The sequence below is a fragment of the Etheostoma spectabile genome, chromosome 10, assembly GCF_008692095.1.
Source record: "Etheostoma spectabile isolate EspeVRDwgs_2016 chromosome 10, UIUC_Espe_1.0, whole genome shotgun sequence".
Lineage (NCBI taxonomy): Eukaryota > Metazoa > Chordata > Actinopteri > Perciformes > Percidae > Etheostoma > Etheostoma spectabile.
Window position 1 is genome coordinate 12650562 of NC_045742.1, and position 12802 is coordinate 12663363.

The following is a 12802-nucleotide window of genomic DNA, read 5'->3' on the forward strand; positions in this document are numbered from 1 at the left end:
GTGGATGATGCAGTCAACTTTGGACTGCATTACATCCTGCAACACCTCGACTCTCCAAGGGCATGTGCAAGGATCCTGTTGGTAGACTTCAGCTACCAACACCATCCTCAGCACCAAACTCCCCCAGCTCACTGTGCCAGCCTCCACCTGTCAGTGGATCACAAACTTCCTGAATGACAGGAATCAGCAGGTGAGGCTGGGGAACATCACATCTAGCACAGACTATTAGCGCCGGAGTGCTCCAGGGGTGTGTGCTCTCCCCACTGCTCTTCTCCCTCTACACCCGTGACTGCACCTCAGGAGACCCATCTGTTAAGATCCTGAAGTTTGCTAACGACACAACGGTCATCATCATCGATGATGATCCCAAGCAAAATTCCTCAAATGTGTCCTCATACCTGGCAAATAAAGTTGATTTTGATTCTGATTCTGGTATAATATCCTGTATTTATATATAGGCTTAGCACTTTACAAAAATACTATCTTGTGGTAAAGATAATTTATTTACCCAGCTGATGTAATGTAGACTACATTACATTAAGTAGCCCATTCAACTGTGTCACATCACCAAAGGAATAATGTATTATCATAAAGTCAGATAGCACGAGACAGGAAATAATGCTACTGCCCTCAAAATAAAAGCATACATTTGATGTGGTTTAAAGACTTAGTGATAACTGTCACTCTAAAGCATTAAGCAAGGGCTGTGTCTGAATTGGTTGAAATGGATTATTTCTAGATTGGTGGGGACAAAATGGACCCCAATTTAACCTTGAAAAGAAATAAAATAAAAACTGTATCCCAAAATTTTGGTTTAGAAAGTTAAATTGTTAAGATCACATTTAAAGTCAGAATTGTTAGACAGCGAGTAAAACACTAGACTTGATTCAAAATTATAAGCCATTAGTGAGCCAAATTCTTTATTTTTTTTAAATATTTATTATTTGACTTTGGCATTCAGCCCAATGTTTAATATACTACTGTATATCATGATTTGATTTAACAAAATGATAGATGATAAGATTTACTTAACCAAATTTATTAAATTATAAGTCATTTTTTTAACCTTTGGATTTGAAATTATGAGATGGCTTATGTCTTACACTTTTGACGTATTGATCATTATTTTGATTTAGGCCCACCACAAGTAGCCTAACGATAGCTATTATAATTTGTAATCAAGCTTAACTTTACATTGACAAAATAGGACAGTTTTGAAGAGTAAAGCCCACAAAAATATTCCTCCTCAAATTCATCATGTGTGTATTTAAAGTAATAGTAATGTTACTGTTTTCAGTTGGTGTTCATTTTGAAAGCAGTCTTTGCGGTTTTATTTTGAAAACTATGAACGTTTGTGTTTTATTTTGAAAGCCGAGCTTAACGGTGATATCTTAATGAATATAAATGTCACTGCTGACTTGACCATGGACTGTTAGAGCTCTCTTTTCCTTTCGGAAAGTGAATCTGGGTTAGTGACGACACTTCCCCCTCTCCTCGGATTTATCCCTGAAGTTTTTTTTCTCCCCCTCTCCCATCCTGCCGCTGTGGAGTCAACTTTTCTCTCTCTTTTTTTTCCAGTTTAAAGTAAAAACAGTAACTTAAACCATGTCGCCGCCGTCTCGACGGCTTCAGACGAAGCCAGTGATTACCTGCTTGAAGACTTTCCTCATCTCCTACAGCCTCATATTCTGGGTGAGCTGCATGTCACGTAATGGGGGACAACGGCAACAAGCTAAGGGAGTAACAATGGGCTAAAAGCGGCGGTGCCAACAATGCTAACTAACATCCTTTCCTCGGGTGACGACGTGGCCTCACACACGGAGTTAAATATTTAGAGTAATGTCCTCAAGTTAAAGTGGAGTTACAGTTATGTTGACACAAAGAACCACTTGTGGAAACGGGACCGAGCATTGGAGCAGATGTTATGTCCATTCAGATTTAGCAACGTTCCAGTGTCCTGAAAACAGCCGTTATTTTCTGTCCCTGATTTAGCTAGAAAAAACATTTCACCTAGCGCACAGTTAACTACAGTGAAACTTAGTTATTAGAAGTTGTATATTATCAATTGAAGGTTAGATTTAATAATCATCCCTGTTGTTGCAGTCCAACTTAATTATAACATTGCGTTAAACTGCAACAGTTAATCGATTGACAGAAAATTAATCGTGGCTGATTCGTTTAGTCTTTTGTCAAGTTAAAATGCAGTACAACTTGCTTACAGTTACATTTCATGTAAAGAGCTAATGTTGGGGCTGCAATTCACACATAAAGCCATCTTTTTTATTAATCATTTGGTCTATTACATGTCAAATATATAGTTTTGTTATAAAAGACAAAGAAAAGCCATAAAATATACACATTTGAGAAGCTGGAACAACAGCAATTTTCTATGTGTTGGAAATTACTTAAAACGATAAGTTACTTATCAAAATAGTTGCCTATTCATTTTCTCTTGTTCAACTAATCGGTTGATCTACTTATTGTTACAGTTGCCATAATTTTAGGGAAAACTGAAATTGTCTTTAAAAAAAGCTAAATTTGAATAATTATTTGATTCATTGTTACGTTTTTATTTTTGAAAACTATTCTCCTATATTTTGAAATCTATGCTTTCCTGTAAAAGATCACAGATTTTTTTTTTTTTTTTTTTTTTTTTTTTTTAAGTGTCAAGCAGCGTCTGCTTTTATGTCAGTGTGAGGTAGTTTGGGAAAGTATTAGTATACAACTCACATAAAAACTCTCTATGTTACCCTAGAAATTAATTGGAGTCCGACCACCAATCCAAAACCCCCAAATAATCAGATTTATTCATTCTATTGTCACGTAAGACCAAAAAAAGCTGCAAATCCTCATATTGAGAAGCAAAGAGAAGAGAATGTTTGGTCTTTTTTCTTAAAAAATGACTTTAGATTAATTGCTAATTAAAATAGATTAATTTTCTAAAAAAAAAGGACTTGTTAGTTTCTATAAACAAGACAATAATGGCCAGAATAATTGATAATGAAAATAACTGTGAATGAATGTGTGGAGAGAATTATGTTAGTGGCGCCTTACAGGAGTAGCACAATTCCGTTGAATGATCCTATTCTAGCTGCAGCCATTATTTCATGTAAGGAAAACAAGCTTGTCAGGAGTCAAGAAAATGAGCAGGTATCGTTGCTCCCCCTACTAATCTTTGTACTGAGCAAACAGCCATCTCAAGCTGCTGCTGCTAACACAAAGTTCAGGTCAGTGCTTTTATCTGCCAATTTATTGCTCTTGGGTGGTTGAGCCGATGCTTCCCCTCAGGCTAATGACTTGTGTGGGCAGTCGTAAAGGAAAAAGATGTTGAGGTGATTAAACCTCAGGCTAGTACGGTATCCCAAGTGTGTTTTTACTCAAATGTTGACGGGTAAATACGTAATCAGCAGCATCTGAATCATGTGGCTGTTTTATGACTGACACTATGAGAGTTTATCAAATTTATATGGTGATTACGAACAATATTAGGGGTGATTTCTGTTTTTACTTGATACACATTTTGTGTCAGAGCTCCAACATCTCCTTCTAATTCATCTGCTTCTCTTTATCTGCATCCCCTCCCCTGAGAACCGATTTTTACTAAAGGAAATCAATGGGGGGAAATAGCTTTTCCTGGATTCAGCGTCTCATGGTTCTTCATTAAAAGAGCACTGGTAAAACTCAAAACGTAATACTTTCGAGCTGTATTGCAGTGAGTGTTTTAACCAAAACAAAGTTTTTCTTAATTTTTTTTAACCAAAAATCATTGACAGATAAAAACTAAATACTGCAAATTGATAATTTAATAATAATAATGTATACTTTTTTATTGATCCCCAGTGGGGAAATTACTATTTATACTCTAGTCCTATACATGCACAAAGAAAGAGAAGTCAGAGTGAGGGGGCTGTGACTGCTGAACAAGCGCCCTGAGCGGATGGGTGGGGGTTCAGTGCCTTGCTCAAGAGCACCTTGCCAGTGCCCAGGAGGTGAACTGGCATCCCTCCAGCTACCAGTCCACACTTTGGTCCGTATAGGGATATAATTGACAATAATAATAATGTTTAATAATAACTGATAAAAGGCTACTAAGCTCTAATTTACCAGTGTGGTTTTGAGCCTTTAATCTTAGGTTTTGGCCCTAAAAACCTGCGTATCTTTCTCTTTGGCTCTTTGATGCCAGAGCTGACTCTCCCTGCTGTCGTCTTCAGTTCACAGGCGTGATCCTGCTGGCTGTCGGCGTGTGGGGGAAGGTGAGCCTGGAGGCCTATTTCTCTCTGGCCTCTGAGGAGAGCACCAATGCACCATATGTCCTCATTGGGACCGGAGCCGTTATCGTTATTTTCGGCCTGTTTGGTTGCTTTGCTACATGCCGCGGCAGCCCATGGATGCTCAAACTGGTCAGTAAAGGTGCAGTAAAGTTTCCTTAAAGATTAACTTCAGGTGTTACCTTGTTTAATTGTTTTCTTCTTATTGCTTCCTTCAGTATGCCATGTTTCTGACCCTGGTGTTCCTGGCTGAGCTTGTGGCCGGTGTCTCAGGCTTTATCTTCAGACATGAGGTGTGTTACACCTTTTTTTTAAATTTTTTAAATTGATCACATTGGCTCACTTATACAGTACATACAAACACTATATAATGTATTTTGTTTTGAATTCACCAGATCAAGGCCAAGTTAGGCGTTGCCTATGACAGAGCGGTGAAGTCCTACAATAGCACAGACAGCAGCAGCACTGCAGTTGACGCCATCCAGAGGACTGTAAGTGGGAGGTTTTCCATGACAGTAATGGTGTTACTCTTATCTGACTCTGTTTATGTCTCGCTGTACAAACCAAAGAGCTGTTGTTTATTCAAGAACAGAGAGCAGAGAAGTGCTGCTCTCTGTGGGTTTAAACTTTTAAGCATGTTGCTTGTGTCACTGCAGGTGTTTTCCAAATAGGTGATCCAAAACATCTGCAATGACGTCATTCATGGTATCGGGACTGGACAACAACTAATATCCGCCTGTTGTTGTTTTTTTTTTTCATTAATAAAAAACCTTTTTGACCCACTTTTCTTTTACATAAATAAATTTTTACTGCATTGTAATTATTTTGTTGCTGGCTTTTTTCCATTTAGTTGCATTGCTGCGGGGTGAACAATTACACTGACTGGAGAGACACAGCTTACTTTGAAAAGAACGGCATCCCTGCCAGTTGCTGTAAAGACAACACCAACTGCTCACCAGAGACCCTGAAAGACCTCGACAAGGCTGGGAAAGAGGTGTACACATCGGTGAGTTCACAGCCTTATGACATTTTCATACACAATGCAAATATTCGTTTCATCGTGGCGTGAACAGACTACACATTTGTGTAGTTTGAATGACTTTAAAGGGGCTATACTTGAAATACCAAAACGCGGGATTGCGTTCACACAGCTCTCAATACGTGAAAACGTTAAATGGAGATGTTTTTCACGGGCCACTTGTATGTGTGTCCATACTGGCTATAAAAACAGAGCAGAGAAGCTGGGATTACAACACACACAGAGGGAGTGTGACTTCATACTATGCTCAGGACACCATTACTCCACCTTTTCTTTATTTACACAGCAAATATTTGTTTGATTACTATATTAACGTTTTGAATATGGAGTACAGCCCCTTTAAGTTTCTTTTAAAGGTGCCCTTCCACACGTATTTCATTACTTTGTGGTAATGTCTGAAGTTATATCGTGGACTCTGTAACATTTTTTTGTGGAAAAAATGCATTGGTTACCTTGTTTCAAGCCATTCCAGTGTGGTATAGAAAGCCTGCAGGAAGACTCCGCTCCATTTGTGACAGTTCTCATTCAAATTTAACAAGCTAAGCTGCTTAACTCTGATTGGCTAACGGCTATCCAATGACAGCCTGGCTATGAACATCCTTTACCCAGCGCAACTCATGAATAGTAAGGATTTCAGACAACATGACGTCAGACTGACCCAGCTTTTGTAATTGGCCTGATTTCTCCACCTATTTCTTTTCAGTGGCTGGAGCTGACAGAGGAAGTAGCAGTTCATCTTCACATTCACGACATAACACAAACGCATATGGACCTGACATATTACAAACAATGCGAGTAAAAACGGTTTTGTTTAGCACGGCACCTTTTTTTTAAGGTACAAGCAGGGTAGTCAGTTAGCTCAAAAACTGTCTGACTCATTTTGTAAACAGCTGTAAAAGCCTCTTTATAAATGTATTTTTCTGCTGTAGGGCTGCTTCTCACAGGTGACCCATGTGATGGAGTCCAACCTGGGAATCATCGCAGGGATTTCTTTTGGGATTGCATTCTTCCAGGTAAATCACATGTTCTTTCAGATACTTTGTCTGTCTTAGAACAATTGGAACTATGCTGCACATACAATTTTGTTTTATTTTCAATATTTTGTCTTGTTTTTTAGCTTTGGTTATGGAAACATTTTACTCACAACTTTCATTTCTGAGATCTGGGGATGCAGTGTAACAGACAACAAAGGAGTTTAGTTGGGCAACATCTGGACCGATACCTTTCTGTCCACGGTCTACAGAATTTTTTTAATCTTTTGTCCATTTACATGAATAAAAATGAATATGCACTGCCCCTGTTAAATAACTAATAAGTAAATAATATAATGGGAGCCGTTAGACAACCAGACATATTTGAATAGTTTTGGGGGTGCCCTGGTGGCCTAGGGCTTTAAGAAACTGACCGTTGTTCAAGTCTGTCGGAGGAACTTTGTTGCATGCCATCCATCCCGGTCTTTGTCTCCCCTCATTTCCTTTATGCTCGATATGACGTACTATTTCAAAAAGTATTAAAAATATGTACAAAAAAATCACCTTGTACAGTTGATGCTGTCTCACTTTTGAATATGCAGATAGAGAGGGTTCTAGCAGGGTGTAGTTACCCTTTAAGAGTAGTTACTCTTTTAAAGGTGCCATGGCATGAAAATTTCACTTTATGAGGTTTTTTAACATTAATATGCGTTCCCCCAGCCTGCCTATGGTCCCCCAGTGGCTAGAAATGGCTATAGCCCTGGGTAAACCGAGCCCTGGGTAGCCTGCTCTGCCTGTTGACAAAATGAAAGCTCAGATGGACCGAACTGGAATCTTGCCCTTATGATGTCATAACGGGCAAGGTTACCTCCCCTTTCTCTGCTTTGCCACCCCAAAAATTTGGCCGGCCCATGAGAGAGAGACATCATGGTTTGCAAAGAAGCGAAGCATGGCAGTTGGTCAAGGCCACACCCCCACCCTCCATCTTGCCCCCCCCCCCCCCCCCCCTCCTCAAAAGCTACAGACACAGAAATGGCACATACTAAGAAAAGCTCATTATGGGACTGGCTCTAGTGGCTGTAATTCTGCACCAAGCTGTATTTTGGGAAGGAGACTTCAGATACAGTATTAGTGGACCACTAAGGTCTATATAAAAGCATCCAAAAAGCAGCGTGTCATAGGACCTTTTAAGTGTTTGATCATTTTGAAATCTGAATTGTTTACATCCATGTTTACTTGCTATCAGTCTTCTCCTTCTTTGCCTTTACTGGCTCATAGCTGTGTTTCTTATCAGTCACATCCTCGTGTGAGTGCAACTCATAAAAACATTGCTCCAAGGCAGTACTAATGGTCATAAACTCCCCAGGGTACCTGTTAATTAAACTAGTGCGCTGTATTTAAAATGTCAGTTTACTGCTCACTCTAGAATAAACTGTCTATTATATAGCGAGTAGTGAGCAAGTTTTTCACAGCCTAGATAATATGACTGTAAAAACTAATGTGGCATCACATATCAACATATTGACTAATGAACCATGACATTGTGAAACTATGTGTATCAGGTCAAAGTTAAACAAGATAGTTACTGTGCAGAATCATTTAATATTTAACAGCTGGTAATAACTCATCTTTCACCTGTTGTTTTTTCCCGATTTGAATTAATATGTTTAGTTATTTATAGCGTGTCTGAGAACTAATGTGGTTGCTCTGTCCACGGCTGTATGTACAGCTGACAGAGTGACAGTACCTGCAGTTCTCTGCAGTCAAGTTATACAGTGAAATGTTTTAATAACTGATTCTAAACTTGATTTGAAGATTAATTTGGTGTTTGGAATTGTCTGTTTTGATAAATCTATATTTTTCTAATGTGTTTTCTCTCAGCTCATTGGGATATTCCTGTCCTGCTGCTTGTCTCGATACATAACCAACAACCAGTACGAGATGGTCTAACAGTGTCCTTCCACAGGTGAGACTTGTTGTTGTCAAAGTTATTAAATATTGGGGAGTTAACTGTTCTGAACTGCTGTTCCTTGGTGGAAGACTAAATCATGTGCAGATTGTATTAAGCACAAATTGTAAACTGTCCAGCCCAAGAAACTGCTTTAGTGATTTATTGATTTAATGTTCAAATGAGAATACAAATTAGCTGCTTTATGCCAGTGTCTAACTGATGTGTTTTAGGTTTGTGTTTGCAGGTCACTGATGGGCAGCTCCTGATGCAAATTGAGTTGAAAGAATCTCCTGTGATTTTATTATTGTGTGCGTGTCATAGTTGATACTATTTTAGAGAGGGAAAAACACTCTTCTTTTTTTTTTTCTTTTCAGTCTCACCAATGTCAAACGAGCAGAAGGAAGATTGTGTAAAGGAAATTCAAAAAGGGATGTTATCTGCAGTGTAATTTGACCAAACATTTAAGGGACCTGGACATGTTGGAGATCATGTGTTACTCCAGAGATTTCATTAGGGATTTCTATTGAGCGTAGATGTAAACTTTCATTTAAGTTAAATAACTCAATTGTCAACATTTTCCATTTCTTGTCTTTACATAATGCCGCTGCCTTATTTTGTAATTTTGCTAAAAAGTTAGTCTGTAGCTAAGCAGAAGAACTCTAGACAATAAGCTTATACATGTTAAACTTTCCTACAACACTAAGTGAATTTCTGTGTGTGTGAAACCAACCTAATGGGACGAAGAGGCCGTCACCCTGAAATCAAGTGTGTGCGATTCACTGTCAGCACTTGGAAATGAGCCTTACTGAATACTTAGGCCAGTATTGTTGAAAGCCCAGTGTTAAATGGTTATTCTTTTGTGAATGCATGTGAACTACTTTAAAAAAAATTAAATAAAGATGAAATTTAGTATCTTTAACAGTGTGTGTGCTTTGGGTCCTGCATGCAGCTCAAGATGTGTCTGTCCTACTGTTCGCTTCTACGTTCAGCTGAAAAGATGGTAAAATATTCTGGCAGAAGGAGATATTTTGCAGACAAACAGGACTTGGTTAGTTTAACTGAGTCATGTTTGTCTGCAAAATACCCATACAGAATGCAACATGTGAAAGGCATTTAGTTTCTCAATATGCTGGGCTACTTTTAACTTTAGCATAATATTTCAGGATATAACAGATACCAGTAGTTCAGATGCTGTGTATTGAATGTATTAATTCATTTTTATTATGAGGTTTAGGACTGTGACAATATAGGAAAACTATAAGTTCATTCACTTTTTATTTTACTCAGTTTCAGTCACTTTCTGTAATGCAGCCTTTAAAATCAAATACTAATCTATAGCAGGATATGTTAACCCCCATTCACACACAGTCTAGTCTATCTCAAGATTTATATACCAACACATGCATTAATTGTCATATTCTGTCATAGATGGAAATAGGGGCTTGAAATGATAGGCTTTGAAAAGGAGACTGTAACGCTGTCTGTGGTTTTAGGATGCACATTTCAGAAGATGGAACCCAAAAGTGAGGTAGCAAAGATTTTTCTGACTTGATATTAGTCTTTGATTTCAAGATTTATGGAAAAGTCAGTTATTTAAATGGATGATGATAACCAACATGGCATGTTAGATAGATAGATAGATAGATAGATAGATTGATCCCAAGAAAAATGGGAAATTCCTGTGTTACAGCAGCAAAATCAGTCACAAAGCACAAAATATAAATATAAATGAAATACTAGGAAAAATATACATACATACAATATACATGAAGTAATAATACGAATAAGTAAAATGAACAAATATTTGAATATGTACAGGATGGGGGAACAAAAATGTGCAACAGCTTAAATAATATGCTAAAATGTGCTAAAATGTAAAGGAAAATAAACCAAATGTGCGGGTTGCATTAGTGCAGTAGTGTGGTGTCCAAAAGTCTCATCTAGCACCCAGAGGTGACGTGTTTAAAAGTGTTATTGCTTGTGGTAGGAAGGATTTCCTGTAGCGGTCCGTGCGACATCGAAGCTGTCGGAGCCTCTCAGAGGAGGTGCTCCTCTGTTGGACCAGTGTGGGGTGGAGAGGGTGGTCTGGGTTATCCATGATAGATAACAGTTTGTTCAGTGACCTCCTCTCCACCACAGCTTCAAAGGTTTCCTGTTTGCAGCCGATCAAACAGACAAATGTTGTATTCCCCTATTAATTTATTTGTTTAAAGATTGTTTTTGGGGTCTTTTGTTAGCCTTTTTGGTGTCAGTGCGGTGATGGAGTTTCTGTCCAGACATGCGCGAGAAATAAATCCAACCACCAGGTGGCAGAGCTGTGTAACATAATGAACAGAGGCTACTTGGGAGACGTGAGGTAAAAGCTAATAATACTAATTTAACTTCAACGGGGAACTTTGCATTATTTCATGTTTTAATACAACGGGCAAACACACCTGGTAAATGACATACCGACTGGACAACGTGCATCCTTGCGCGAGCTTGCTCCAAACTACGTAGAAACACACCTTACACATAAGGCCTACACATACAAATACACACACATGCACAAACACACACGAATCTGGAAAAAACGTCCGGCAGCTGTGATCTGACGTCTGATTGGTACGTTTTGGATCAGATGCTTGGGAGGTCCGCCTACATGCTCCATGCTAAACCAATCAGCTCGGTTGAAAAATACAAAGAGGGCGGACTTTAGTGTTTCTCTTCAACCCTCCCCCCTCCCCAAGCTCGGCTTCTCCGGTATAAAAGAGAAGTTAGCTGCGAGGCTGGTAGGGAAATTTTGACTTTCCTTCACGGCCGGTGGTGTGTGGAGCCTGAGAAGACTTGGTTTTAACAAGCAGCACGCCAAGAAAGACTTCCCTCAGGTCACTCCGTGGTTCAGGTTAGTATAAATCCTCCTTATTCAAGACCTCTCACGCGTAGTTAAGATTTCAAAACCAGGAAGTCAAGGTCATATTGATGTGAGTCGGGTGTTCTACCATGCGGAGGAACTGGAAATGTTTTTTTTTTTTACGTGCTAGAATCAGGTTATGCTCTGCGGAAGAGATGAGGAAAAAGCGCCTGTATCATAATCATCATTCCTGATAGCTGCACTCTATAGCCTAGTGTGTTTGTGTGTGTGTGTGGTTAGTAATTTGTTGCCTTTCACGTTGATTATGTAAACCTGTATTTTTTTAAAGTGCACCAGGCCTAGATTTGGCTGAGTTTTTGCAGCGTCTGATCAATCTTTCCTACTTCCTCATTTCGTCTGTTGCAGATCAGCCACCTCTCAAACACCGAGCAGCTCCGCCTTAAGTTAAAAGCACCACCTGCCAGCTCCACACTGTAACCAAGCCAACACACAGCCTTCAAAATGATGCAGATCAGCAGCGACTCGGCCAGCAACAAGCACTCCCTAATCAACGTCATGCACCGCTTCATAGCAGCCGCCAACAACATGGATGAGACCATCATGGTGCCGAGCCTGCTGCGAGACGTGCCGCTGGAAGAGCAGGCGGCCAGTGTGATGGAGCACAACAACAATCATGAGCCGCCGTGTCCCAACAAGCAGAGGGACATGTACGAGCACTACCTGCTCCTCAAGTCCATAAAGAACGACATGGAGTGGGGTCTGCTGAAGAGGGAGATGAGCAGCGGCGCCAGCTTCCTGGAGATGGCGGTGAAGCAGGAAGAGCAGCAGCAGCAGCAGCAGCCGGTCACTGGGGACCTGCTCCTGGATGAGAACTCCGACCTGGAGAATCAGTTTCACTATCACCTCAGGGGACTGTTTGGAGTTCTGTCCAAGCTCACTTTGCAAGCCGACCACCTCACCAACAGGTACAAGAGAGAAATTGGAGGCGGAAACTTCATGAGATAGAAATCCCTACGGTTTCTCCCCCACCCACCCACCCGGACTGCTTGACTTGCACAATTGGATGTGTTAAGGTGGGGCCCCCCCACCCCCAGCTCTTAATAGATCTCAATGTTCAGTGAACTGACCAGGGTTACAACTATCGCTTCTTTGACTCCTGAGTAGTGACACTCCAATTCTTCCCCCCCCCATATACCTGAAACCAGTGATGCCGGCACAGTTCCCTCTGCCTGTCTCGGTGCAGATGTTGATGCTATGCGTGGTGGATGGTTTATTAAATCTTGTTCCCCAGGTCCAGTTGAAGCGCAGCTCTGGTTTATGAGAAACTTGTCCTTGTCTGTCTTTTGTTTTAGTTGTGAACATGAATTTGTCATTGAGAATAAAAGGTTTCTGACTGTAGGAAAAATTGAATGCTGGTTATTCTGCCCCTCCCTTTTTAAAAATGTTTGACGTTGAGCTGAAGGGCTCTTAAATCTTTCCTCTTGGTATTACTGTAACATGGTGTGCCTTGACTTTTTGTACATCCTCATGCCCTGTTCAGTTACACCCCATTGTCTTGACTGCTTAAATGGTTCATAAAGAGGTTAATGATATTTTTGTTTGTCCTTGGATATTTCAAATTTTATATTGATGCAGTAAAACTGTAATAAAATAATTGAGAACTTTGACGTTTGTCGTTGTCACTCAAACTGGAAGGATGTTGAGGTGTAGCTTTTTTTT

General features: G+C 39.9%; 2 protein-coding genes across 2 annotated transcripts; both read left to right on the forward strand.

The window, feature by feature from the left end:
- The first annotated feature begins 1419 nt into the window (after window positions 1-1419).
- Window positions 1420-9143, forward strand: tspan6 (tetraspanin 6). Its single transcript, XM_032527913.1, has 8 exons — window positions 1420-1692; window positions 4212-4400; window positions 4487-4561; window positions 4664-4759; window positions 5119-5274; window positions 6237-6320; window positions 8160-8244; window positions 8474-9143. The coding sequence occupies exons 1-7, from the start codon at window positions 1606-1608 to the stop codon at window positions 8226-8228; spliced, it is 756 nt and encodes a 251-aa protein (XP_032383804.1). The 5' UTR covers window positions 1420-1605; the 3' UTR covers window positions 8229-8244; window positions 8474-9143.
- Window positions 9144-10933: 1790 nt separating this feature from the next.
- On the forward strand, window positions 10934-12750 carry mid1ip1l (MID1 interacting protein 1, like). The gene is made up of 2 exons (XM_032527919.1): window positions 10934-11113; window positions 11489-12750. Exon 2 carries the CDS (start codon window positions 11585-11587, stop codon window positions 12086-12088), a length of 504 nt encoding a protein of 167 aa, XP_032383810.1. The 5' UTR covers window positions 10934-11113; window positions 11489-11584; the 3' UTR covers window positions 12089-12750.
- Window positions 12751-12802: the final 52 nt, after the last annotated feature.